This window comes from Trichoderma asperellum, chromosome 5 (assembly GCF_020647865.1).
Source record: "Trichoderma asperellum chromosome 5, complete sequence".
Taxonomy (NCBI): domain Eukaryota; kingdom Fungi; phylum Ascomycota; class Sordariomycetes; order Hypocreales; family Hypocreaceae; genus Trichoderma; species Trichoderma asperellum.
In genome coordinates this window covers 3,592,250-3,616,825 of record NC_089419.1, presented here as the reverse complement: position 1 = coordinate 3,616,825, position 24,576 = coordinate 3,592,250, and the positions used below count along the sequence as shown (strand labels likewise).

The 24,576-nt window shown below is 49.9% G+C and overlaps 6 protein-coding genes across 6 annotated transcripts; 2 read left to right on the top strand and 4 right to left on the bottom strand.

The window, feature by feature from the left end:
* Nucleotides 1-327: 327 nt before the first annotated feature.
* TrAFT101_009318 (uncharacterized protein) lies at nt 328-3,883 on the bottom strand (the record flags this gene model as incomplete). The annotated part of the gene is made up of 11 exons (XM_024904619.2): nt 328-1,248; nt 1,302-1,433; nt 1,496-2,095; nt 2,287-2,361; nt 2,635-2,699; nt 2,952-2,962; nt 3,184-3,352; nt 3,441-3,445; nt 3,694-3,699; nt 3,764-3,791; nt 3,853-3,883. 11 exons carry the CDS (start codon nt 3,881-3,883, stop codon nt 328-330), a joined length of 2,043 nt encoding a protein of 680 aa, XP_024755323.2.
* A 1,314-nt stretch (nt 3,884-5,197) lies between these two features.
* BBP1 (Branchpoint-bridging protein) lies at nt 5,198-7,967 on the top strand. Its single transcript, XM_066128615.1, has 5 exons — nt 5,198-5,644; nt 5,728-5,945; nt 6,156-6,379; nt 6,460-6,771; nt 6,829-7,967. The coding sequence occupies exons 1-5, from the start codon at nt 5,301-5,303 to the stop codon at nt 7,450-7,452; spliced, it is 1,722 nt and encodes a 573-aa protein (XP_065984735.1). The 5' UTR covers nt 5,198-5,300; the 3' UTR covers nt 7,453-7,967.
* A 3,679-nt stretch (nt 7,968-11,646) lies between these two features.
* TrAFT101_009316 (uncharacterized protein) lies at nt 11,647-15,576 on the top strand. The gene is made up of 3 exons (XM_024904280.2): nt 11,647-12,768; nt 13,029-13,568; nt 13,628-15,576. The coding sequence occupies exons 1-3, from the start codon at nt 12,705-12,707 to the stop codon at nt 14,959-14,961; spliced, it is 1,938 nt and encodes a 645-aa protein (XP_024755326.1). The 5' UTR covers nt 11,647-12,704; the 3' UTR covers nt 14,962-15,576.
* Nucleotides 15,329-17,195, bottom strand: TrAFT101_009315 (uncharacterized protein). The gene is made up of 2 exons (XM_024909055.2): nt 16,611-17,195; nt 15,329-16,532 (listed from the first exon to the last, which is right to left on the bottom strand). Exons 1-2 carry the CDS (start codon nt 16,649-16,651, stop codon nt 15,482-15,484), a joined length of 1,092 nt encoding a protein of 363 aa, XP_024755327.1. The 5' UTR covers nt 16,652-17,195; the 3' UTR covers nt 15,329-15,481.
* Nucleotides 17,196-17,623: 428 nt separating this feature from the next.
* Nucleotides 17,624-19,770, bottom strand: TrAFT101_009314 (uncharacterized protein; the record flags this gene model as incomplete). The annotated part of the gene is made up of 10 exons (XM_066128614.1): nt 19,433-19,770; nt 19,258-19,359; nt 19,160-19,204; nt 19,080-19,096; nt 18,920-19,022; nt 18,474-18,869; nt 18,362-18,424; nt 18,119-18,263; nt 17,867-18,058; nt 17,624-17,814 (listed from the first exon to the last, which is right to left on the bottom strand). The coding sequence occupies exons 1-10, from the start codon at nt 19,673-19,675 to the stop codon at nt 17,624-17,626; spliced, it is 1,497 nt and encodes a 498-aa protein (XP_065984734.1). The 5' UTR covers nt 19,676-19,770.
* An 899-nt stretch (nt 19,771-20,669) lies between these two features.
* Nucleotides 20,670-21,294, bottom strand: TrAFT101_009313 (uncharacterized protein; the record flags this gene model as incomplete). Its single annotated transcript, XM_066128613.1, has 2 exons — nt 20,670-20,891; nt 20,968-21,294. 2 exons carry the CDS (start codon nt 21,292-21,294, stop codon nt 20,670-20,672), a joined length of 549 nt encoding a protein of 182 aa, XP_065984733.1.
* Between the last annotated feature and the right edge of the window lie 3,282 nt (nt 21,295-24,576).

Below are 24,576 nucleotides of genomic sequence, written 5' to 3'. Positions count from 1 at the left end.
TCACCGATTTGAGGTTACACTTTTTTAGGCGAATATTCGACTCCTAAATACAAGGTATAAAACACGAGGCTATAGTTTGAAACAGTACAACACAACATATTTAGTCAGACACAGCCTGCATCCTACTTAGCTCTCATCAGTGAAGAGTCTTTGTGAACTAGTGCCATATTTCATCAATATGATCAAGGGTATCCTGCAGAAAACATAGAGCCTTGTGTAGCGTAAACTTGGTGTTGTGCGCAATCTGTGTTGCATTATATTAATAACGGCCGGATGCCCAGCATCGTCTTGGCGATTCACCGAACGCGACGTCTCATAATCATAACATTATTTTGTTTTCTCTCCAACACGCACAATATTTTCACTGCCTAAGACAGCATACCAGAAGATATTCCGCTGCGCCTTGGCTTCGCTGTCCCGCTTCGCTTCGTCGTCTTGTTGAGATCCCTGGAGATCATTAAGGAATCGTCCAACAAAAGTACCCACGAAAGGTTTACGGTATAGCCTATACAGCATTTCAGACTCCAAGCTCCTTTGACCGGGAGGTTCGGTTGTTGCAAAGAAACGCAGCGCAAGGGCCAAGGGGAAAAGACCCGAGGCGCCTTGCATCGCGCCGGCAGCAGGTTCATACAAGAGGTGTACCATGTGGGCGATTTTGCGAGCGTAGATTCCTGGGTTTTCCATCTTTATCTGAGGAGGACTGTAGTATGGCCCGGGGGACTTTTCGGACGACTGCCCCGGTGAGGTGGCTGGCGTCGACGCCGTACCTGCAGTCGAAGCTGGAGAGCTGCCGTTCATAGATGGTATGCTATCAGCCCCCGGGCTTGCAGCTCCGGCTGAATGTGCCAAGGTCATCCCAAGGGTGCTGTACAGCATCAGGCGAGCACCCCAATAGCATCCCGATATATACACAAGCCCAAACTCAGTGTCGTCTTGGGGTGTGGGTAGAGGAGAGCCGGAAAACGTATAGTCGAACTGACGGAGAATTGGCCCAGCTTCCTCTTCCCAGACATCCAAGCTTGTTGCAATGTGCTGACAGTTCAGCATTACAATCTGGCGTAGTTCGTCGAAACGCTCGGGATCCTGACAGGCGCGAAGTTCGTCATAGGCGATCAGCATAAATGGGACATCTTCCAGGATATCGATCAGCTTGTCTTTGGTCGACTTGGGGATATCACGCCATGGAGTTGATCGCCACTCGGGTGTGTGGAGCGGAGATTTGGCCCGTCTTCCGATTGACAACATGACCTATTTCACAGTTAGACCGGCTAAAGAAGAAGAAAAGCGGACTGGGCTCGTACAATAAGGATTCGGCCATCAACATATAGCTGATGTGCCTGTCCAGATACGAAAGATTCTGGGCCTCTGGCCAAAAAGAGAGCCAGCTGGCCCTCAATATGAGCGCGCCAGTCGGGTGCCTTTCCAAAAAATAGCTAGCAGACAATTTGGTTAGTTCCCAGGATCAAGCTGATGTTCCAAACGCAGCCGTCCATACCTCGTAAAACTGTAATATTCTGGCGGCGACGATAATGCCGTCGTTCTTAGATCGTTTTGAGTCGCTCAACCCCCGGACCATTTCGAGGATAGCTTTATTATAGGCTTCAAAGCCCTGAAGAGTCATTTGACTAGATTGTGTAATTTGTTTCTTCCTCTCCTCAACACCCATAAAGCCCACGCTCATTGCTAGCGAAGCATATCGAATAGCCGGCTCTTTGTCGTAATATGCTTTGACTGCCGACACCCATCCGTTTGTCAATACGTCCGAAGCCCTGGCCGATAGTAGATGGCCGTAGGGAAGTGCTGTGGAGATGAGCGTGCTGAAGTAGAGTTCTTCTCGGGCCGATCGAGTGAGCGAATCGTGGAGAGTGATGTTGGTGTTGACGTGGTTTGCTCCTCTGGTGGTGTAAATGACACTCCAGGGCCGCTGTTGAGTTGACGAGGTTGATGAGCTTTTCCCTCGAGTCGGTAATGGCACAGCCTTGCCGGTATCATCGCCGTCTGGTGTGGTATTGACCCAAACAAGATCTCGTCCATAGCCTCCGCATTGTAGGCCGGACCGTATGCATTGGTGACACGACGGGACGTTTTTATCGCACTAGGAGACAGGACGTAGTTAGCAACATGGCTCCAGTAAGGCCATACCATCAGACTGAAGACGAATATGCAACTCAAGGAGAACCTCCTAGAGATGCCAAAGATAACTGTAGCTGTGTATCGTTGTAGTATTCATAAATCCTGTTGCTGAGGGTGAATCAAAAGTGCTGGAGCCAACGATTCTGAACTTACGCCCTTCTTTCGCCGCCGGCAAGTGACGCAACCCTTGGATCGTCCAGGAACGCCCACCATCTTTATCGCCTCCCCCTGCTTTCAACCCCCAGAATCTCAGTCTGTGCTGGTAGCTGCCGGTCAAGTTTCAAAAGCTGTGGGCGACCTTTGAGCATGTGGCCGCCGCAGGGTGACTGTTCGTTGACTGGTATGGATATGTTTTGTTGCCGCAGTGTCTCGGCTCCCCGCTCGTTGTTGTTTAGAAATTTCTGGGGCCAGCGATAACCGTGACAAGAAGCTGAATAGGGTTTATGCGACAGCAATAGAACAGCTGTGCCTTGCTTGTGCTCCGGTATAATATAGGCTTACGTAGGGAGTCCCCTGTCCGGCTGCAAGCCCAGGGAGCGCTTTGCTGACTGTGCGTTTTTTCGGCGCTGGGGGATATAAACAAGTCTCAAATTAGCGAATCCAAGCTGTCGAATTCATCGAGTAGTCATTATTTATTCGGATGGCGATGTCCCCGATATACTCGGATATCCCATGCGACTCCTCCCCCGCCAAGCCAGCCCCTCACCAGGCCTCGCCTCTCTCGATCGCCGGAGATCAAGAAAGATCGAGGATCTCGGGCAGACTCCAAGTCCTCTCCTCCTCCTGTGGGTTTTTCGGGATGGGATCGAGTCGCTTACTGTGGGCTAGGCTATTCAGCTAGTGGAAATGAGCTTTGGATTCGACACGTCGCAAGCGCTGCAGATCTAAGAGAGATTGATGCCTCCATGTCTTCTGCGACAGCCCTGCCGGAGATGGTCCAGATACATATAAGTCAAGCTCCTGTGGACCCCAAGCTTTGGACTACGACCAGGCAGGGTGGGTGCTAGCAAGGCGTACACGAGTAAGCCTTAAAAAAGCCAAACGGCAAACCTCTCGAGGCATCGGCTTCTGGGCCCCGGCGCAGCCCACACCGGAATGTGGCAATCGCCAGATTGGGGGCCAATCACCGGCTTGTGCCATATCGTCCTCCGGGACTGTGCCGCCGAAACAGGCTTGAACTCCTCTTCCTTCTGCAACAACTGATGGAGCATCAACACGGCTATTTTAAGGACTCCGAGAATACGCCTTCGACTTCTGCTAGTGTCTGGTGGTTGTGCTAGTTCAACAGGGAGCAGAACTGCTAGTACTATCACTACCGTTGATGCATTAGCGGACTCCGTCTCTGCAAGCCACATAACGCAAACAATTATTAACAACGCGGGGGAATGCCACGCGCTGCGGCACTTTGCGGCAGTGAACAGGCTGTGCTGTGTGACGCGAAGATTCGCTGTATAAAGTCAAAAGCTGTCGGTTATGCCAAGCCATGAACATGAACCTGTTCCTAGGCCTTTTGAATTTCATAAGATGTCATATTATCCTCATCTCTTTGGGAGCACGTACTAGTCCCTGGCCACCGCAAGGGAGGCGATTTCCTAGCTACACGCACTATGCGACGGTTTGCTAGTTGGACCGGAGCTTGTCAAGTAGGGCAAAGTTCCCTGGCAGGCTTAGTAGCCAGTCGAGAGGGGTCAACTGAAGGATCTTGGACAAACCACTCACGGCCTGGCACCGGATTTACAAGGCGCCACATTGAGTCTTGAGTTGACCACAAGTTCGCCCACATTCGTAATAGCAAAGAGTTTGGAATGGCTAGGATAACCTAGTCAACAGTGGTCGCTGTTCGCCGAGGTGGTTTAGGGCTGCAGGGTTTGTTTTTCTCTATTTGACAGCCAAGACTAGATCAGCGAGATGGCATCATTTATGAGCTAGCCGGGACTCGGTCATTTACAAGCAACACCGATCGCAAAAAGGGGCTGCGTAGCGCCGAAATAGCACATTTAACGTACGATTCTTGACTCAGAATAGTCGCAGTAGTCAAACGTGAGCTTCTGCTATCCTACCGAGAGGCTAGCAAAACATCCTGCAGGTGGACGAAACGGGCTGCACACCTTTCCAATCTCGACAGCCCTGTGCAGAAGCCGCCGGCTTAGCCTCTGAGATTTAAATGACGGATATCTGGTCAGCCTATCGAAGCCGAGTCAGTGGCGCTATAAGCGATCCACATCATATTATCCGTACATGTAATCGACTTCACCGAACGGTCGCTTGGCACCAACGGCTATTTCATTGCGCTTATCCTTGAGCGAAGAGCCTCCATGATGACTATTCCAAATAGAAAGAAGAAGGAGAATGAATATTAATGAGTGATGGATGTCTGTCTATAAGAGCCCATCTAGTATTCCACCCGTACGAAGCATACATATTCTCGTTTTTGAAGGTGAACTATATGAAGATACTATAAGAGATTATGCTAGTAAGATGGCCTTGATAAATCTCTCAACAGGATAACCCCAGCTATGAGTGATGCCAACTTGACAGCATTAGTGCAAGATAGTTGCTGTCAACTATTTAGGTAATATCTCGCTAGCAATACTCTAGGAATATTGCTCCGCACGTCAGAGCGTCGACAAACGACGACACTAACAGAGCCGATATTAGATCAAATATTGACATCTACTACACCAGAAGAGGGATAGCATTTGGATTTGACCGTGTGAATTTGCAAAATAAGGCGGAATTAGGCGATTCCCTGAAAACTCTCTTTCATTGCACGATCTCAGAGGTGAGAAGTTAAATGTTGGCTCTCACCATCTCCCAAGATGCAAATCGCAGATAAGCATCAGGGGCTAGACCTCTGATCTCCTATCATCGGAGTACCAGGTACCCATACCTCGGGCCCGCCTCTATGGAACCTTAAGTAGTTGGTTCAAGCTAGCGGCAAACATCAAGGTACCGGATGCTCAGTGACTGCACCGTTCTAGAAGCTGGGCTGGCCGCCGCGCTAGATCGGACCGGCAAAATACTTTTTCCGCTATCAAGATTGCCCGAAACTTCAGAGGCGAAGTTACGCATTTTGGCCACACAGGCCACTTCACCAGACCAAGTCTCGCACTCGTTTGCTTTTAGCATTGCCTTTGTCGCAGAGAATCGTCGCATCCGCCGCCGAAATGTCTTGGAGGAATCAGGGAATCACAGGCTCGAACAACATCCCGCTCGGGAAGGCGCGGCATTTTGGCGCTGGCGAGGAAGATGGCATCATCGAAGAACGCGACCTTAAGCGTGGCCGCGATCCTGAACCTCGCAGCGAAGCCGACGGCCCTCGTCGTCGAAAGAAGCGCAATCGATGGGGCGACGCGTCGGAGAACAAGGCTGCCGGCCTTATGGGGCTGCCTACAGCCATTCTCTCATCCATGACGAGCGAGCAGCTTGAGGCCTACACTCTGCATCTTCGGATTGAGGAGATCAGCCAGAAGCTTCGCATCGACGACGTCGTCCCCGCAGATGGTGATCGGTATGTCTCCAGCATGTGTATCTCCCGTGTTGATGAGATGGGAATGTTTTGGCAAGTTCTAACGCTAATATGATGCCCTACAGATCCCCATCACCACCTCCCCAGTACGACAACCATGGTCGACGTATCAACACTCGAGAATACCGCTATCGCAAACGTCTCGAGGACGAACGCCACAAGCTGGTCGAAAGGGCCATGAAAACTATTCCTAACTACCACCCGCCCCAGGACTACCGCAGGCCTACAAAAACCCAGGAGAAAGTCTACGTGCCTGTTAACGACTACCCGGAGATTAACTTCAGTATGATTGCTAACCCTTTAACCCTAACCACTAACCCCCCTTGTCTTTCCTTCAACTTGAAGTATAATCAGACTCTCGTTACTATACCGACATGCGGTGTTTTAAGAGACTCTGGTTTCTTCCGTCGATTGATTGTGCCTATCTAATTCTAAAGTCTCCGATTCTGTTTCTTTTCAAGCTTAGTTACTAACACATAGCTCTCCCCCAAAGTTGGTTTACTCATCGGACCCCGTGGTAACACACTAAAGAAGATGGAGAATGACTCTGGTGCCAAGATTGCTATTCGTGGCAAGGGCTCCGTGAAAGAGGGCAAAGGTCGCTCTGATGCAGCTCACTCCAGTAACCAGGAGGAAGATCTTCACTGTTTGATCATGGCAGATACCGAAGAAAAAGTCAACAAGGCGAAGCAGCTCATCCACAACGTCATTGAAACTGTACGTCTCTTCCCTAGCACCTTCCCCCGCATCGATGTCGATGCATCCAATATGCTAACTTTTTTTCTCCCCTCCAAAAGGCAGCTTCGATCCCCGAAGGTCAAAACGAGCTCAAGCGTAACCAGCTTCGAGAGCTTGCGGCGCTCAACGGAACCCTTCGAGACGATGAAAACCAGGCTTGTCAAAACTGTGGTAAGATTGGACACCGTAAATACGACTGCCCTGAGCGACAAAACTTTACGGCAAGCATCATCTGCCGAGTTTGTGGCAATGCCGGCCACATGGCTAGGGATTGTCCAGACCGCCAGCGAGGCGCCAATTGGCGTAATGACGCGGGCGGTCGCCCTGCAGGTAGGATCGGGGGTGGCGATGCCGTCGACCGTGAAATGGAGGTATGTTTGGCATTCTTCACTGCTCTTTTCTAGACTGATACTGATGCCCCATTGCAGCAACTCATGCAGGAACTTGGCGGCGGCTCAGGAGCTGCCCCTGCGCAAATCGAAGCCGGCCCAAGCAGCAACAACTACAACGGGAACAGCGAAGCGAAGCCATGGCAGAGAGGACCAACCGGTGGACCTGCACCCTGGAGATCCCGCAACCAGGATTCTAACGAAGGAGGCAGTGGGGGACCGGCACCTTGGGCTCGTGATCGCAATCGCGGCCATGATCACAGCAACGGCAACGGCCATAGCAACAGCCATGGTGGTGACAACAACTACTATGGACACAACAACTACGAATCGTCTTCCTCGGGAGGAGGAGGAGGAGGAGGAGGAGCCCCTTGGCATCACCAGGCTCAACACGGAGCCTCACACAACCAAGCTCCTGGAATGGGTGGGTATCCCAACTACGCTGCGTATGGCGCATACGGCGCTGCACCGGGTATGGGCGCGCCTCCTGGTCTCCCTCAAGTCGGTGGCGCTGGCCTCTCAGCTCCTCCGGGTCTAGGCCCCTTGAATGCCCTCATCCAGCAGTACGCAGGATCTGCTCCTCCGCCGCCGCCTCCCTCGGGAGATGCTCCCCCACCTCCTCCAAGCGACCAACCCCCTCCGCCTCCTCCCCCTGGCGCCTAATCATGGGCGGCGTTATTACTTGGACCAGTCACCGATTTTCAACAGATTGTAGTAGGGCATTAAGGTAATGCCAGATCTTGACTCACAGATTTTTAACGGATTGTGTTCAGTCCCGCTTCTCAAAATAAGAAAGAAAGAAAGAGAGGTACTTACTTGGTCCGAAGCTTAGGATTTTCATATAACGGCTTTTCCAGACTGTATGGCTTCGTAGTAGGCCTTGTTTATGTTTTGTCCGTTGAAGAAGCAGACTAATCGCACAGGCTCTTGCATTTCCAATTATTAAAACTTGCTTAATAAATGTACTAAGTGTAGCTATACGAAATCACGTCCTATTTCTTAGAAGTAACACGTTTGGATAAGAGTTGTCAATTTGTATCCATCGCCGAATGGTCGCCCCAAGCGCAAAATGCTGACTGAATTTGTCCGCTGTAAATGTATATACAGACATGAGATCTCGTTTTAATACCTGAAGGCATTGTTTCATTATTTCTGACGCTCAGTTGTCTGCTTTTGCCTACACAATGTATCAACACTAGGTCAACACTGGGCCTAGCTTGCCAAAGAAGACATACAACGGATGATTGCGTTGAGCTTTCCATGGCAACAGGCTTTTAAGACTATACCATGACACATAGGCCAGTAGCAGTCCAGTGAATGGTGCCTGCCGTGCCATATCAGATAGAGCAAAAAACAAACCTGGATATTAGCTAAACTTGAAGTGCTATTATACCTAGTATTCTTCAAACATCACAATATCACGAGATAAGGACACAAGAAGTCGTATACTTTTTTCTTTTCTTTTTTTTTTTGCTTGGCGCTCGAAGTTATCATTGAAAGATATAAATGGATCATCGGCAGTCTGATGGACCACCCAGTCTGCACACTCCTCAGAATCTCATAGAAGGCAGCCCGCAGCAGCCTCCACGGAAAGACCCGTTCCCACGGCCTTCTTATGCTCCGCCAGATGGAGCAGTTCGTGGCCGAGGCCTCACGGGAAGAGGGTTGCCTAGCTTGTGCTATTCGTGCTTGAAACAGCTTCCTGCGGAGGACCTTGTGCTGGGTTACTGTTACCACAACTACTGTCAGGAATGTGTGGTTGAAATGGTAAAAGTAGCGCTTGAAAGCGACCACATGTACCCGGTCCGGTGCTGCAAGATTATGATTCCCTTTGATTGGGACACGCTCCAGATGCCGCAAGAGGCAGTTAACAAATATAATAGGAGAAAGAGGGAAATCGAAGCACGAGGGACAACCTACTGTTACCGGAATGCCTGCAGAGCGCCTATTCACCCAAAATTTATCGTGCATGGAGAGGCGTTGTGCACAACATGCAAGGGCAGCACTTGCGTTCGCTGCAAGAAGGCTTTCCATGAGGGACTTACTTGCGGCGAAAGGGAAACACAGGAGGAACAGAGACTGCACGACCTGACAGTTACATATGGCTGGGGTAAATGCTCTCATTGCGAGAACTACATCCAGCTCAGTGTAGGCTGCAATCACTTGTGTAAGTGTCCTTATAAGATACACTTGATGCTCAGGACGGACAAAGAGGAAGGAGAACAGCTCTTGCTAACCGGAACGAACCAGCATGTCTATGCGGCGCCGATACTTGCTTTTCATGTGGCAGAGCATGGCAGACGTGCGACTGCATCCAGCCCGATCATAACGCAGTTACAGATGAGCTTGGACGAATAGTGCAGGCACAAGTCGACAGCGGTGGATTTGATTCAATATTGCACAATCTGCGCCGGCGCGTTAGCAGACCAATGCTGATCAAATATGAAAACTATATGACAGAGCGGATGGAGCGTCACCTTGCCGAGGCGAAGCGCATACAACTAGGCATCAATGCAATCACTACGTCAGGAGGTCTCAGACCAGAGCCCTGCAAACATGAGCGGTGGGTTCTTCACCAGATAACCTATGTTCCCTGCGATTTTTGCGGAATTTTGCCAACTGGCTTTACGCAGAGCTGTATGTATTGTTTGATTCAAGTGTGCCAAAACTGCAGGGTCAGTGTAGATCAGACGAAGGAGCGGGATTGACGTATTGGTATTGGATAGGAGGAAGTGGCTGTGCTTTTGAGGCGTTTGGGCAAAGATATATGGGTAGACGGTTGCTTGATACAGGGCGGGATGTATACGGAGACGCAGTATTCATGTTAACGATGAGACTTGGATTCTTCTTCCAAGATTGTGTGGCTTGAAATGAGTTTAGACGTAGATATGAACCAGGGCATTACATTTCTCTTCGGCTGTGTGAGTGATTTTGGTTGATCCCAGGGATGGGCCTTTCGTTTCTTTTTCATCATTATCAAAATTGAAAAGGGGAGACACAGCGTAACCCCTATCTTGATGAAGCCATGTGCTACATGCAGTTATCCTGGAGGCCTGGAGCACAGCAAGACGAGAAATTAAATTATGTCTGCCAAGTAGGGTCATAGCCCGTGCCTCTTCTTTGTCCAATCAATATACTGCCGATCACGTACGTTGCACATAGACTTTGCCAGCGTGCATGAGGTAACAAGCGTAGTGGATTCAGACGTAGGATTCATAGTTTGCCATTCCTTAGAGCCAGCTGCTAATTGCACAGCCATCTTTCACTTGTTCAAAAGAAAGATATGTACTAATTGAGAGAACAAAAAGGATTGTTGTGTCTGCGCCTTCGGCCGGATTCCGATATAAGGTGGGAACAAGGGCTTGGACTATTACAGTACTACTACTACTACTACGATTTAGCTGGGCCTTTTGGGGTCTCGGCAACCTCGGCAGCGGAGACGCAAGACCGCCCGATGATGAACCCGCTTGAAGCATCGTGGACGGATTTTAATGCCGTGTTCGACATCGGCGGGAGTAAAAACCTCAATGGCGGATCGGGGGAGAGAGAACCAAGGATGCCTAGACTTGTAGCCTTTTGGACGTGACGGCACACAAACAAGCGCCGCTGCAATGGTCTTTTTGTTCGGGACCCGGGCATTCCGCTGCGGTGAGCCTGGGAAGGCATCGACGCAGAGCCAATGGACCCTGAGTTTTGGCGATTCAGGTGAACACTTGGATGGGATGGGAGAGACGCTGGGCTAGTGACGGACGGTGGAACAGTCGGCAGTCCGCGGAACGGCGCTCGTACATGCAATGTACTTACTGTACTACCTAAGGCATACACTGATTTGCTTGCTTGCTCAGCGTTGCAGCAGCAGTAGCACTAGCTGGCGCGCGCCATGTGGATTGTCTCTCTTCATGATGCGTGTCTTGCTTGGCTGCTGAGTTGTTTGCTGGATGCGTGGCTGGCGTTGGCTTGGGAAATTGCAGATGGTGCTTGGCAGCGGAGACGGAGGCAACAAAGGAGCTTGTGTTGGGCATCCGAGCATTTCGTGCGGATGTCTGTTGGTTGTTGTTACGTAGCAGCTGTCTCGCACGCTGCTATGTTTTAGCAAGTTGGATGATGTTTCGTGGAGAATGGAAAATGGGTTGTACAAAGTGTCAGAGGGAAGGAGGGGAGAAACAGATATCCCGGGGAGTACTTCGTGTGTGCCTCGTGTCTCGTGCGACTTGCTTGCAACATCTTGTTTCTGTACCCATGAGATACAATCTGTAATACTATCTACAAGGTACCGATAGCAGACGCTGCTTCTACGGTGATTTTGTCATTTTTTGTGCTGATGGAGTGGTTCGTCAAAAAATCCCAGTCCGCGTCCCTCGAATCGGCGACCCTCTTTGGGCATCAAACGGGCGATAGATCCAGCAGCTCTGGGGCCAAGAGTGGCACCCCCTGGCGCTGGCCACCACCCAGAATCAGATTCCACAGGTCCCTGCAGGGTTTCGCATGCCCTTTCAGGCAATGGACACGGGCCGGAGGGAGATGAAACGTCAAAGCCGCTCGCAGGATCTCATGACGCTGTGTCTGGTGCTCGAGGCGTATACTGGCGCGTGTGCCTTGGCTTACGGCGTGCGTTGCGGATTGATCACCAGTGCGACCTCCTAAAACACAGTGCACTGACCAGCGTCGACAGTTCCTCGCGCAGATCTCGAGGCATCGCAGCAGTCTCCCGCGGATGGCCCGGCGCGGTGCAAAGCTACCTGGAAAGGTTATGTCCCAAAACACGCGAGGGGCGCAGGAACTGGTCAGAAAGTAGTTAAAATCTACTCCATACACAGCGTGGCGGCCGGGCCCCAAAAATAAGCGGCAGGGCGACCGTCGTCATTTCCGGCAAGGCGCATTATGGCTATACAGCACTATTGCTGTGAAGGTAAGCAGAGGAAGTGCTGGTCCAACAGATGGAATAGTGCTGCTTCGCACCAAATGAAGCTCCCGAATACCGTTTGGCGCCCTGCGCCCTACAGCAGCCTACAGCAGTGCTCTCATGATGTTGGCACTGCCTCACTCCTTCGGCCATCTCCCTTGAAGGTCTCAGTTTTGTCACAGTCGCAGTTGGACGCCGCCATGCCGCTGGTCTCCTGCCAAGCTCTTGGTATCCGTGCAGCGCTTCGATTGGTGGCTGGGCGGGCAATCCAAATTTCAGATGCGTGAGTGCCCACGGCTGGCGGCCGCCCGCTAAACCTCATTTCCCTTTGGCTGCGAGAGTCCGAGCAATGTGAAGGGAATGCAGTGACAACGCTGGACAACGGGCGGCCGATAGGGTGGTGCCGGAGAAGTGACAGAAGAGCATTAAGCGCCAGTCGGGCTTTTTCCCGAAATCAACGATGCCGCCTAGCACGTCTACCGCCTCTTCGTCATGGTCTAAATGTGGAATTGTGGTAGCTGACGCACAGCAATGGACCCGGTCGCGGATCTACTGGCCGTTCGGATCCGCAGCATGTGCAGAGTGTTAAAAAAAAAAAGAAAAGGTGAGATGATCTAGCGGAGAGTTTTGTGGAGGGCGGCCATCAACATCGACTAAGCCACCGCATCGGGTCTGCTCAAAGGGCTACACTTTGGTGCTACAAGAGTGAATAAAATCTCCGCGGCTCCCTCGTTTGCACTTGTTCCTTGGCGTTCATGCCACCCAACGGTCTGAGCTGACACTTTTCATCTCGGGCCTTGTTCGTATTTGTTCTTTTCTTCTTCTTTTCTTGTTCTCATACCCTCCCCATTTCTGTCTGAACAACCCGATTACTATTGCTTCTTCCCTTTCTTTCTTTTTTTATTTTCATCTCAAGCTCATTCCCCTGGATTGTCGACATCATTGTCATTTGCTATCAGCTTAGATTTGAAAATTCATTCATCTTTGGCGCCTCATATCTTTATTGTTGACTATGAGTCGTCTGGCGACTTTGCTCGCGGCGGCGGCACTATTAGCGCCTACCGGAGCTTCTGCAGGTACGGACAGATTCAGCTAGAACCTCTGCCATCACGATGCCCTTTGGAAAACATGATGAGATTATCATGTTTGTCTTTCTTGGATACTTGCAGTAAAAGGGCACGAAATGGTGCAGATTCAGGCATTGGCAATTATGCCAAGTTTGGTTCATTATTTCATATGGTCTCTTTACGAAGCATCCACGATGCAAGAATAATACTTCAAATCTACCTGATGGCGAGTTTTCTCAACTAACTTTGTGTCCTTGTGGCATCTTCAGTTCCTCATGATATTCAATATCGAGATGAGCTTCCTCGATCGCTCGGAAGCCGGGCCACCGACCAGTCACCCAAAGGCTATGCGCCCTCTACTGTTGACTGTCCTAGCGAGCGTCCTGTGATTCGTCTTGGCTCTGAGCTGAGCCCCCAGGAGAAGGAATGGCTGCCCCGGAGACGCAATGAGACCATTGCGCCTATTCGAGCTCTCCTGGACCGTATCGCTATCCCCGGCTTCAACAGTGATAGATATCTATCCAACGTCGAGAAGGACCCCAAAGCTTTGCCCAACATTGGCCTGGCTGTGTCTGGTGGTGGCTACCGTGCCTTACAGAACGGTGCTGGAGCCATTGCCGCCTGGGATGCTCGATCCCCCGATGCCAACTCCACTGGTAAATTGGGCGGTCTGCTGCAGAGTGCAACCTATATCTCTGGTCTGTCTGGTGGTGGGTGGCTGGTTGGCAGCATCTACACAAACAACTTCTCCTCGGTCCAAGGCATAATAGATGCAGGCGCCTGGAAGTTTGATGAATCCATTCTTGCGGGTAGGTAAAAAGTAAACATGTTGAAAATGAAGCTGCAAATATCTAACGAGATATTCCAGGTCCCAAGTCGGTTAGTCTGTTGAGCTATTACAATGAAGTCTTCGACGACGTCGATGCCAAGGACAAGGCTGGCTTCGATCGTTCCATCACCGACTACTGGGGCCGTTTCCTCTCTTATCAGCTCGTCGACATCGCCAGCGGTGGCCCTGGCTACACCTTTTCTTCCATCGCCGAAGACCCTGATTTCAAAAACGCCAAGGCGCCTCTTCCTTTCCTCGTGGCAGATAGTCGCCCGCCTGGAGAAACCATCATCTCCAACAACTCCACAATCTTTGACTTTAACCCCTGGGAGATGGGCTCATCCGACCCAACCCTGAATGGCTACATGCCGCTCAAGTATGCCGGCTCCAAGTTCAACAACGGCGTGCTGCCCAAGAACGAATCTTGCTTTGTTGGATTCGATAACGTCGGCTATATCATGGGCACTTCTAGCACTCTTTTCAACCAGATCGTCCTCTACCTCAAAGACAGCAATAGCACAAACTCAATCGTTCCCAAAGGCATCCCTGATTTCGTGGTTAAGATTCTCACTGGTGTTTTGACTGCGCTTGGTAATGACAACAACGACATTGCCGACTGGACACCGAATCCATTCAAGGGGTGGAACGCCAAGAACAACCCATTCGCCAACAACAACCGATTGACTCTTGTGGATGGTGGCGAGGATCTGCAGAACATCCCCTATCACCCTCATCTGCTGCATGAGCGCCAGGTCGACGTTGTTTTCTCAGTCGACTCCTCGGCCGATACCAATGGCTGGCCCGATGGTGCCTCTCCCATTGCCACCTATGAGCGTGCAGTCAGCAAGATCTCCAACGGCACTGGGTTCCCCTATGTGCCCGGCAGGGAGACTTTCCTCAACCTCGGGCTCAACACCAAGCCCGTCTTTTTCGGCTGCAACTCGACCAACGTGACGGACACATCACCCCTGATTGTCTATCTGCCCAACTACCCTTACCAGTTCCATTCGAACCTGTCTACTTTCCAGATGACATACAAGGACGATGAGCGTAACGCCGTCATTACCAACGGCTGGGATGTGGTCACTCAAGGCAACGCGACTCGCGACTCCAACTGGCCGGTGTGCGTTGGCTGCGCCATGCTGTCCCGCAGCTTCGAGCGCACCAAGACCCCCGTGCCCGATGCCTGCAACAAGTGCTTCCAGCAGTACTGCTGGAATGGCACAATTGCCACAGGAACGCCGGCAGACTATCAACCCAAGATCTTGGACACACCCATCAAGGTTGACAGCAACATGGGTACGAGGTCTGCCAGCGGCGCAACGGTGATGACAGTATTGGCGGCGGTCACATGTGCCGTCTTGCTCATGTAAAGCATTTGACCTTGTCTTTTGGAGTTTTTCTTTTTTTGGCATTCCTAAGATGGAATAGAAAGGGGGATATATAATGGGACATTACCCATCATGGCGAAAGCGCATAAAATCATGAACTTTTTTTTAGCCTATGCGTTTTTTGGTTCTAAGGCTGGGCTTGGTCAGGTTGGGTTTTTGCAGACACCATATTGATTTCATAGGTTTTTTCTTTAGAATATTGATTATTCTTTACACTCTTCATTTGTTCATTGACATTGTGTTTAAAACAGGCTTATGATACGATCAGCCTTTCCAACAATCTCTATCGCACTGGATGAGCATCGGAGTGCAGTACAAATTACACAATCTTGACATCTTTACAATGTTGTTCGCCATTGAATTCAATTAACTCCTATTTTTACTGCTCCTATGTAAAAAGCTGGTATATATATATCCATAAAATATCCAAATCGTAACATCATCCACACACATATACATTCACATGCTCTCCCCCCCTCTCTCATTTTCTTCGATTCGCCGCTTATGCAAAAACAGCATCCTTGCCAGTCTTGGCACTCTCCAACACACCCTCGATGATTCTCAGCACATCGCGGGCCTGCTCAGCCTTGACGGGGATGTCCTCCGCCTTTCCGCTGACCAGCGCGTTGGCGAACTGGCTGTAGAAGGCGCGGTAGGTCTCGGGCTCGAGCTCAGGGACAGGCACCTCGCTGGCCTTGCCGGTGGCCTCGTCCACGGCGGTCAGGGTGCTGTTGGCGGTGCTCTCGACGCCGTAGCCGGCATCGGTGGGCTTTCCGCCGGCGCGCAGCTGGTCCTCCTGGGGGTCGAGGTGGAACTTGCGGAAGCTGCCCTTTGTGCCGCGGATCCAGTAGCGCAGCTGGCTGACCTCTGCGCTGAGGGCGCTGATGTTGACGTTGACCAGCAGGCCGTTGTCGTAGAAGAGCTGCGCGGAGACGGCGTCGGGCGTCTCGAACTCGGCGCGGCCCTCGCGCTGGTTGAGCAGGCGGCCGCGAACGGAGCGGGGGAGGCCGAACAGCACGTAGGCCTGGTCGATCAGGTGGGTGCCGAGGTCGAAGAGCGCGCTGCCGCCGCCGGAGACGCCCAGCTGGCCCTTCCAGTTGGTGGGCGCGTCGGCGCGGTAGCGGTCGAAGTGGGTGTTGAACTCGACGACGCGGCCCAGCTTGCCCTGCTCGATCAGGTGCTTGGCCAGCAGGAAGTCGGCGTCCCACCGGCGGTTCTGGTACACGCAGATGAGCTTGCCCGTCTGCGCGGCGATGTCGGCGAGCTGCTGGGCCTCAGCGGACGTGGGCACAAAGGGCTTCTCCGTCAGCACGTGCTTGCCGGCCTCGAGCGCCTTCTTGGTGAGGTCGAAGTGGTTGTTGGGCGGCGTCGTGACGACGATGACGTCGACGTCCGGGTCGGCGATGAGGGCGTCGGAGCTGGTGTAGTGCTTGAGGGCGGGATAGTCGGCGGGCGCGGAGTCGTTGGCCTTGGGCGAGCGCTGGACGATGGAGTGCAGCTTGAGGCTTGGGGTTGTGATGATGAAGGGGATGTGGAAGACCTTGGCGGAGAGACTGAGAAGAAGACGTTTTGTTAGTTTGGCTGTTGGTTCTGGGTTGGTTGGTTGGTTGTGGTGTCTCTTTTGAACTTACCCGTAGCCGACGACGCCGACGTTGAAGACTTTGCTGGCCATTGTGAGGTTGTTGTGCGTGGTGATTAGAGGATAATGGGAGATGAGAATGACAGAGTCAGAGAAAAGCTATGGGTTTTGGTTATAGTTTACCAAGAGGAAGCTTAAAATCATAGACGGGAAGATGAATATTTATACTTCTGCCAGTTCGCCTCTTCTGCCATGTAAGTCACAACTATCCCACAACCCAGATCCACTCAATTGGTCATGAATAATGTAGCCAATTCGACTCATCATCGCGACATCTTCTCAGCAGCCACAGGCAATTATAAATTGACAAAAAGAGGCCATTTCCAAAACAAAGGCAACTCTCGCCGCACTGAGGCTTTTGCTCCTACACAGGCAAGTCCCTCCGTGGCGTGGCCACAACCCCTCCACCCCACCGTGGCATGAGTCGCTTCTAATGACGTTCTGTAATTCTTTTTGGCTGGAAAAAAAACGGGGTTGGGCGGGTTTACGGGCGATAAGCATACTTCTGTATGGCAGCTTGGGCAGATGGTTAAACTAGAAAGGGAGATTTTAGGAGTTTCATCGGAGTAACTTCTAGTTTAACGGGGCGGTTGGAGAGAGGGACGATTCCTGAAAAGGAAAGTTTAAGAGTTTGGTTGATGGCCATCGACGCTTGTGCCCCATAGAAGAAGCGGACTAGGAATTGTCTGATGGAGAACACAATGCCATGGTATTGATTTTGCACTATGGATTTTCATATAAAAGGCACTAAACAGCCACACGAGCGGCTTGAGAAACTACTACATTGGTTTCGAGAACCAATGGAAACAGCTTACAGGTCTAGTTTTCCAATTGTAGGGAAAAGGATAAGTGTATTTAAATTGTACGCAACAAGAAGACGAGAAGCAAATTTTTGTCCCTCTTTCGGTTACCCTAATACTGATCTGAGGCTGACGCAATCTATACTGAATTGACGACCTCTGGGGCGCATGACCTTATCGGCATGAAGACGAGAACTAGGAATTTTTAGTATGTATTAAATTCCGCTGATTTATTTGCCAACATCGGTGGAGGCTTTCGAGGATGAAAGGTGTCATCCCACGCAGAGAGAAATCTGATAAGAGTCGCTTCTTGATGCTTCCTTGCGAGAGCAACCATGCCGAATGCTCTTCCGTCAATATCCAGGTAGCCAAGGGGCGTCCCTGCAATAGGATAGCCTAGACACATGATCAGTGACGAAACGAGGTGAAACGTTAGAGAGTTCCTTACCACTTCCACTGGCATGGCTAGACAGTCCGCTATCTACTGGCCCAATGATAACATCAGCGTCATATTTGTCACGAATATAGTCAATGCCTTCATCTCTAGAAACTTTTCGAATCTTTGTGAGATGTTCTTGGTACTGAGCCTCTGTCAGGTTCAAGTCCGCGGCTTGCTCCAAAATTTTCTGGTTTGAGTGGCCTATTTATTAATTAGCTACAATGATGGGAGACTGGCCTTGGCCAATAGGTGAGAGCGCACCTGGTGGGAGCTCAATATCAGCGTGTTTGCGGTTGAAATCAATTAGTTCCTGTAGACTTTTGATTGGTGCAAACTCGAGATCATCGAGATACGCTTGAAAATCATTGCGAAAATCCGCCACTACATACAAAAGGTCAGGACCGAACTAATCCTTGTTAGAAAATGATGGGCATATTTAGGCATTATCATCAGCTTGCAGCTTTTCCCATCGATGGATGCCGCTTCTGGCTTGATGAGAGGCACATTGTCAGATAATTTCCGTGTTTTGAGCTTCAAGGGGTCGTATGCTTCTTGAAATTTGCGATTCTAATATGGCATTAGCTTCAAAAAGCACTACATCAAGCGCATGACCTACCATTTCGGCTGTAGCACTCTTCTCGGGCGCCATATACTCTGGTGGAAATATCCAGTTTGTATAGTCCACAGCAACGATAGAAAATTCACTCGTATATCCAGGAAGCACGCTCGTATATCCACCAGCTGGATACTCAGGGGCATCTTCTTCCCTGAGAATATCCAGGAAGGCGGCGATGTCATAGGGGGTCTTGGCCATTGGTCCGGCAGAGTCCATGGTATGCGAAACTGGAATCAGCCCTTTTTGAGATACAAGGCCAATTGTCGGCTTGATGGTATAGACAGAAGCACGGCCGGCCGGGCAAACCAGCGATCCATCAGTCTCTGTGCCCACACTGAGCGGAGTATATCCAGCGGCCACGACAACAGCCGATCCAGAAGAAGATCCTGAAGGACTCTATGAAGAATATTAGTTTAAATATAGGCCTCCTGATACAAGCTTCTCACGCTATGGCCATCTTTTGAATCGTTTGCAAGCACTCCACCTCGAACGTATGGCGATTGACATTGGCCACCCAGAGCAGACCAACCGCTGGGAAGACGCTCCCCCCTAGTCGCTGATCAGTGGGCATCGCTTGTCTTGTCTTGCAGAGAATATAGAGTATACCGGAAGTTGGATAGTTCCTAAAGGAAGGGCGGTTAGGAAAATGGCACAAAGCTAAACATAGAGGGGTCATGGTGGCTTACGCTCAAATTCGCTTTCCCCAGAATAATCATGCCAGCAGCAATAATCTGCAAAAATTTGAGAAGTTGACACTGCATAGAGGGTGTCAGTAGAATCATACCTTGTCCACCAAACGCGCATTTTCACGTGGTCGAGCATCTTCAAGCGCCAGACTTCCAGAAGTGCTTTTCATGCCCAGATCGGGATACGTATTAATATTGTCCTGGTCAAAAATCCAATGTCAGCTTATCAAAGGATTCATACGTGGTAATAGATTGCTTCATCTTTAGAATGACTGGGATGCCGTGAAGTTTGCTTCTGGCTCTACCAGCCGCCCTCTCTTCATCCAAAGCCACCGCGATTTTCTGAAGCGCCTCCCTAGACGGCATAGTGAGCATGCCGTGAAGATAGTCGTCATGGCGCTGAATTTGATCCAGATAAAGGTCAACGAGGTGAGAGCTCTTGATTGATCCCTTTTCTAATAAGGCTTGCAGCGTATTAGTGTCGACGTTCAAGACGTCAATGTGAGGGACAGTCATGTTGAGATCAATGCGTGGCTCTGCAGGGAACGGCCACCCAGAGCGAATGAACCAAAGAAGTGAAAAAGAAACAAGCAGACTGATTTCCTCTTGAAGATCGCGCGATACATGGACAAAGGAGGAGAAGATGGTTCAAGGCTTTTGGCTGTAGACAGAGTGACCAACTCTGCGGGCTATCACCAACGTTGATGGCCGATTCGCTGGCTTTGCTATCAGCGCACAGAGTCATTTAGAGGGGTCCAAAAGTCATATGGTACAAGTCGGGGTGTTGCATGTCAAATTCGCAAGCACGGGCTTTGGCGCACAGAGCCGTGGCTGTCTGCCTTGCATGGGCCAGTAGATTGGCAGTGCTGTTTGTTTGTCTGGTGCCGATATGCATGAATCGAACATAATCAAGTTTTTCTAGTGGTAAGAAAGAAACAACTAGTTTGCGGATTTTGATAACGGCGGCTGAGAGGGTCATGTAGGGCTTTACGTGGTGATGTAAAGTGTTCTCCTTGATGTGGGTGATTGGAGCTACAATGTAGTGATGGTTTCTCAGAAAAGATTTGCTGAGGGGAAAATGCGAGACTTGGCCCAACATGGTGAAGCTGATGATGGAGAATGATAAATGATGAGGAAATGGTGTTGAATCTGGAGATTCATAAACCGCGACGTCTTTCTTGTTGGGTTGAGTTTACCTGCGGTAGTCTATGTGTTAATTTGGAGTTGAGGTGACTTTATGAATGCTCCAGTCTAAGACATCGTAGACGAGGAAATGTGAGATTTGAATCGTCTAGAGAGGCCTTGACGATATTTTTGAACTCTTTCATGTGCGACCAAGTCAAAGATTCAAGCGTAGAAGAGCAACGTTGAAAGAGCGTATTGAAGAAAGCAGATGTGGGATCATCCATGCTATCGTTACCGTGTTGCCCAGGATTGCATCTACCTCGGAATAATAAGGATCACCAGCACTAATAGTCAAGTTTACATCGAGGTCAAGCGAACCAAGGTCCTACCGGACAGGGGCCAAAAACGGTCTCATCGGCCACGTTTTGTCAATCTGTATTCTTTTAAACTTGACATGCTTGGCAAAACAACGGGAAATGGCCTCAATAAAGTCATTGTCCAGACCAACCTGATCGTTGCAGACAAGAACATCATGATTGGGCATTTTGGAGGCAATCCCGGCTACGAGGAGCTTTCGTTGGTTGACGTAGTCCGCATCAGCCGCGACCTGGAGCTCGTTAACCGACTGCTCAAGCCCGCTGATCGACTGTGCTTGACAAGGACATCGAGACATGGTGTCGTACAACTCCGGGTGAATAGTGGGGGAAAAAAACTCCCGAAGCGGTAACTTTGCGCACGCAAACGCCAATAGGAAACAAAGGCTTCGTCTCGTTTTTGTCATCAGAAGGCTCGGTTGCCATGCGCCTGAGCAGCTCGTGCGACTGAAGACTGTAGTCGAAACGAATCTGAGTGAACTGGCGCGTACGAGCGAGGTACCAACAATCGCTATCTACCAGCGCGAGGGAAGCCAGAGCTTCCTTGTCGTCCTCTAGCAAATCAATGATTTTGTCTAGTATCTCGGCAGGTAGCCGAAAGAGCATGGGTCGAGACCGACGCTGGCGGCCTTGCATGACAGTGTCAAGCAGAAGACTCTGAAGTTTGGGCATTTCTTTGCCATATTCATTTCTAGTGATGGAGCTATGGAAATGACAGAAGATGGGGGGGACTGCTCATGATGAAGATAAATCGGTACGATGAAAGTAAAGATGCTAAAAGGGGGGACGATGAATTGAGAGCGATTGAGCGAAGAAGAGCTAAAAGGGAAACAATGGAGAGATATGGACGAAGAGGATAGGTTGAAGAAGATTGGGCAAAGAAGATTAAAAAGAGTGTGAGTTTCAGCGTAGTCTTAGGACGCTCTCTCCCTATATCTTACCAAGTTTCAACCTTGCAACGCTTTCATCACATCAACCCGATACATATAAGGCAAATCCTCCTGCTTCAAATAAAAACATATATGATAGAAACAAAGAGCGGGGAAACCATCAGGCTCTTCCAACCACGCCATCCTCGAACTAATCATGAACTGACAACATTACTCAGTACCAGGCTGAAGAGAGCCCCTCTGCATTTCAGGTGGCAGGGGACTGGGCAAGCAAACAATGCGTAACGAATCCTGGATGCATGTCAATGACTACAAAAAGCTTTGCAGCAGTAATTTTTAGCAGTGACAGCCGGGGGGGTTGAGCGCATAGCATTATCTTTCAGCACTTCTGCCTTCTATGTTTCTTGGACAGAGGTTGCTTGGATGGATGGACGTTGATTTAGCTCATGGGGCGAACAGAGCCAGTACAAGAAACAGAATAATAGCATTCCCTTATGTATTCACTCTCAATAATCGTATTATATAACCCGATTTCAGGGCACACACAGTATCTTTAATACGTAGACTATAACATTTTACACAATCCATACTTACTTCATTAGCACGGCTAGAGATCACTCACCCTAAACTTTCCATCTCGAATAAATAAAAAATGCCAACATATGAAACGCAGTCAAAATACATCAACTCAACCTACAGTATATGAATAGAATAAAACAGAGCAATTGTTATTTAAATAGCCGTTTTGGGGAATTATAAAAGTACACTCTGATAAAATCATTATCGACCTCAACTCTTCATATTGAAGGTGGATGGAGATCGCCCTTGTACAAGTTACCCCAATCTACCGAATACCTTAAAACGCAAACTTCAGAAACTCCAAATCGACCAATAACGCATAGAAGCCATTGATTTATCAACTCAACTTCATCATAAACTAGAAAATGCCATAATTCTACATCATGCACAAGCACATTCCCCTCAGCAAGTCTTCTCCCAAACAACTCATCAAATCCATATTGGTCAAGGGTAAGCAGATAGATCAGGCCAGGAGTAGCACAATACGATACTCACACAATTCAAGTAGTAGTACTAGTCGCAATATAATTTGCTCACTACTTCATTCACATGCCAAGCTATTACCTCTCAGAAGCAAAACAAGGGCCGCAGCTAGGACAGCCACCCCTTCATACGACGTATCACGAAAAGCTTGGCGCATACACGAGTCCTACCTGACTGACTGACAGCTAACTGTCAATGTACCGCGTGCATACATTAGATCATCTCGTGAGAAGACCACATGAAAGGGCGATCAGTCAAGTCTAATCTAAGAGATGGGATGAGTACGGCAGCATTCGCTCACACTGAAGTAGCGACACGCACTGACGCAGTCCAGAGCGCCTACGCAAAATACACTCTACGGTCTGCATACGTATATAGCACAACCCTGTCCTCTACTGTTTCAGACTCGCACGTCTAACCCTCCAAAGTTTGCCACCCACAAAGCCTAAACCCCCTTACAGAGCCTCGTCAGTCCAGATGGGCGTGAGGCCATGATAGGGTTTCAGCTCCTCATCAATGGTGCTTTCATACGCTTAGGCCCATTCAGCTTCAATGTAATCGAGAGAAAAGATAGTCCCCCGATAGAGGATTGGACCATATACAAAGCATGCATGTATATACCTACCGCGGCTTCAGAATGTGCGCATCCGTACGCAGGTCCCAATACTACCACACTAATAATGTGCTGGTACATTTCAGTGACACCTCTGGCAAGGACCTAATCCATGACGCAAGGAAAGTTGCAGGAAGCTCTCAATCATTCATCTCATACTGAGACAGCATTAACGTCCCGGAGTGCGGCAAAAGTGACACTCCCGAGCCAAAAGAAAAAAAAAAAAAAAAAAAAAAAAAAAAAAAAATTCCCGAGCGAGATTGACAGTCTCACCATCAATGCGGCAAGCAGATACTGGTAGCAGTATTACTAGATAGTACCGCTGCGTACGTACATGTACCTGCTTTGTCTCGGATCGCAAGACAAGCATGTATCGCCTGACAGTAGCCTTGGTAGCGGCTGTAAATACTTACCCCGTGAGATAAACCAGAGGAAGGAAGAAAAGATCGGCTGTGGAAGTAATCCGCGGCCGTGGCCTTCAGGTCTTTGGAAAAGATTACTCCGTACAGGTAGTATCTGTGGCCGTCCTCAGCTGTGGCTTGTTTGCCACCTGCAGAGTGACAGACAAAACAACGCGTCGTCTGTCCAATTCAGGAGCAAACCAATTTCCCAGCGGCGCCATCATATGCAAGGGCGGAAACATGATGGATACCGCCATGGTAAAGGCTGCTGCCATTGACTGACCGCGCGATTGAGTTGCTTAGGATGGCCTATATCCAAAGCATCAAGAGGATTTCCAACCGCACAAACACATGGGTTCTAGGACACGCAGGGAGACGATCCTCCCCCCGGCAAAGCAAAAGTCCAGCCCGTAATTCTCATTTGCCTTCGTCTCAGGACAGGCGGTTAGTTAGTTCTGCTTGGTAAGGAGGAGCCTGCTGGGACTTCGTATTCCCATATCCCGCCCTGCATGTCAAAAGCCTGTGCAAGTGCCTCGAACTTTGTGGAAAGCCAGCATGCAGACTCTGCAGCCCACTACGCACGGACGGTGGTGGGAAGTATGAAGTCTAGTCGTAGTAGGTAGGACTCAACATGTAGATGCGCTGGAATTCGTCATCATAAAGCTACTGGTTACAGCTGAAGTAAAAAATCTTTGTTGAATGGAAGTTGGTTTTTTTCCCTAGGCGCTTCAATGTAGGGAGGATTTGGAGTATAGATTCAGCCGCGTAGTATTATAGGCTGTCGATCCTATTTTCACGATATGCACGGCAGAAATGTCTCAAATCATCTCTTCCCTTGCAAGGAAACCCGCGCTATAAGGTAGTGAAAGTAATATCCGGGCTTTGTGCAAGCTAGAATTGAGGCACAGCACTGCTAGTGCACTCCACATGAAGCTTCTTCCACGAGTAGTGC

Excerpts from the sequence above, each read along its gene's own strand:
- BBP1 (XM_066128615.1), top strand. The coding sequence starts at position 5,301 with ATGTCTTGGAGGAATCAGGGAATCACAGGCTCGAACAACATCCCGCTC. Across the intron at positions 5,946-6,155 it reads CTACCCGGAGATTAACTTCA|TTGGTTTACTCATCGGACCC; the intron begins GTATGATTGCTA and ends TCTCCCCCAAAG. Across the intron at positions 6,380-6,459 it reads TCCACAACGTCATTGAAACT|GCAGCTTCGATCCCCGAAGG; the intron begins GTACGTCTCTTC and ends CCCCTCCAAAAG.
- TrAFT101_009316 (XM_024904280.2), top strand. The coding sequence starts at position 12,705 with ATGAGTCGTCTGGCGACTTTGCTCGCGGCGGCGGCACTATTAGCGCCT. Across the intron at positions 12,769-13,028 it reads GCCTACCGGAGCTTCTGCAG|TTCCTCATGATATTCAATAT; the intron begins GTACGGACAGAT and ends TGGCATCTTCAG. Across the intron at positions 13,569-13,627 it reads TGATGAATCCATTCTTGCGG|GTCCCAAGTCGGTTAGTCTG; the intron begins GTAGGTAAAAAG and ends GAGATATTCCAG.
- TrAFT101_009315 (XM_024909055.2), bottom strand. The coding sequence starts at position 16,651 with ATGGCCAGCAAAGTCTTCAACGTCGGCGTCGTCGGCTACGG. Across the intron at positions 16,533-16,610 it reads GTCGGCGTCGTCGGCTACGG|TCTCTCCGCCAAGGTCTTCC; the intron begins GTAAGTTCAAAA and ends TCTTCTTCTCAG.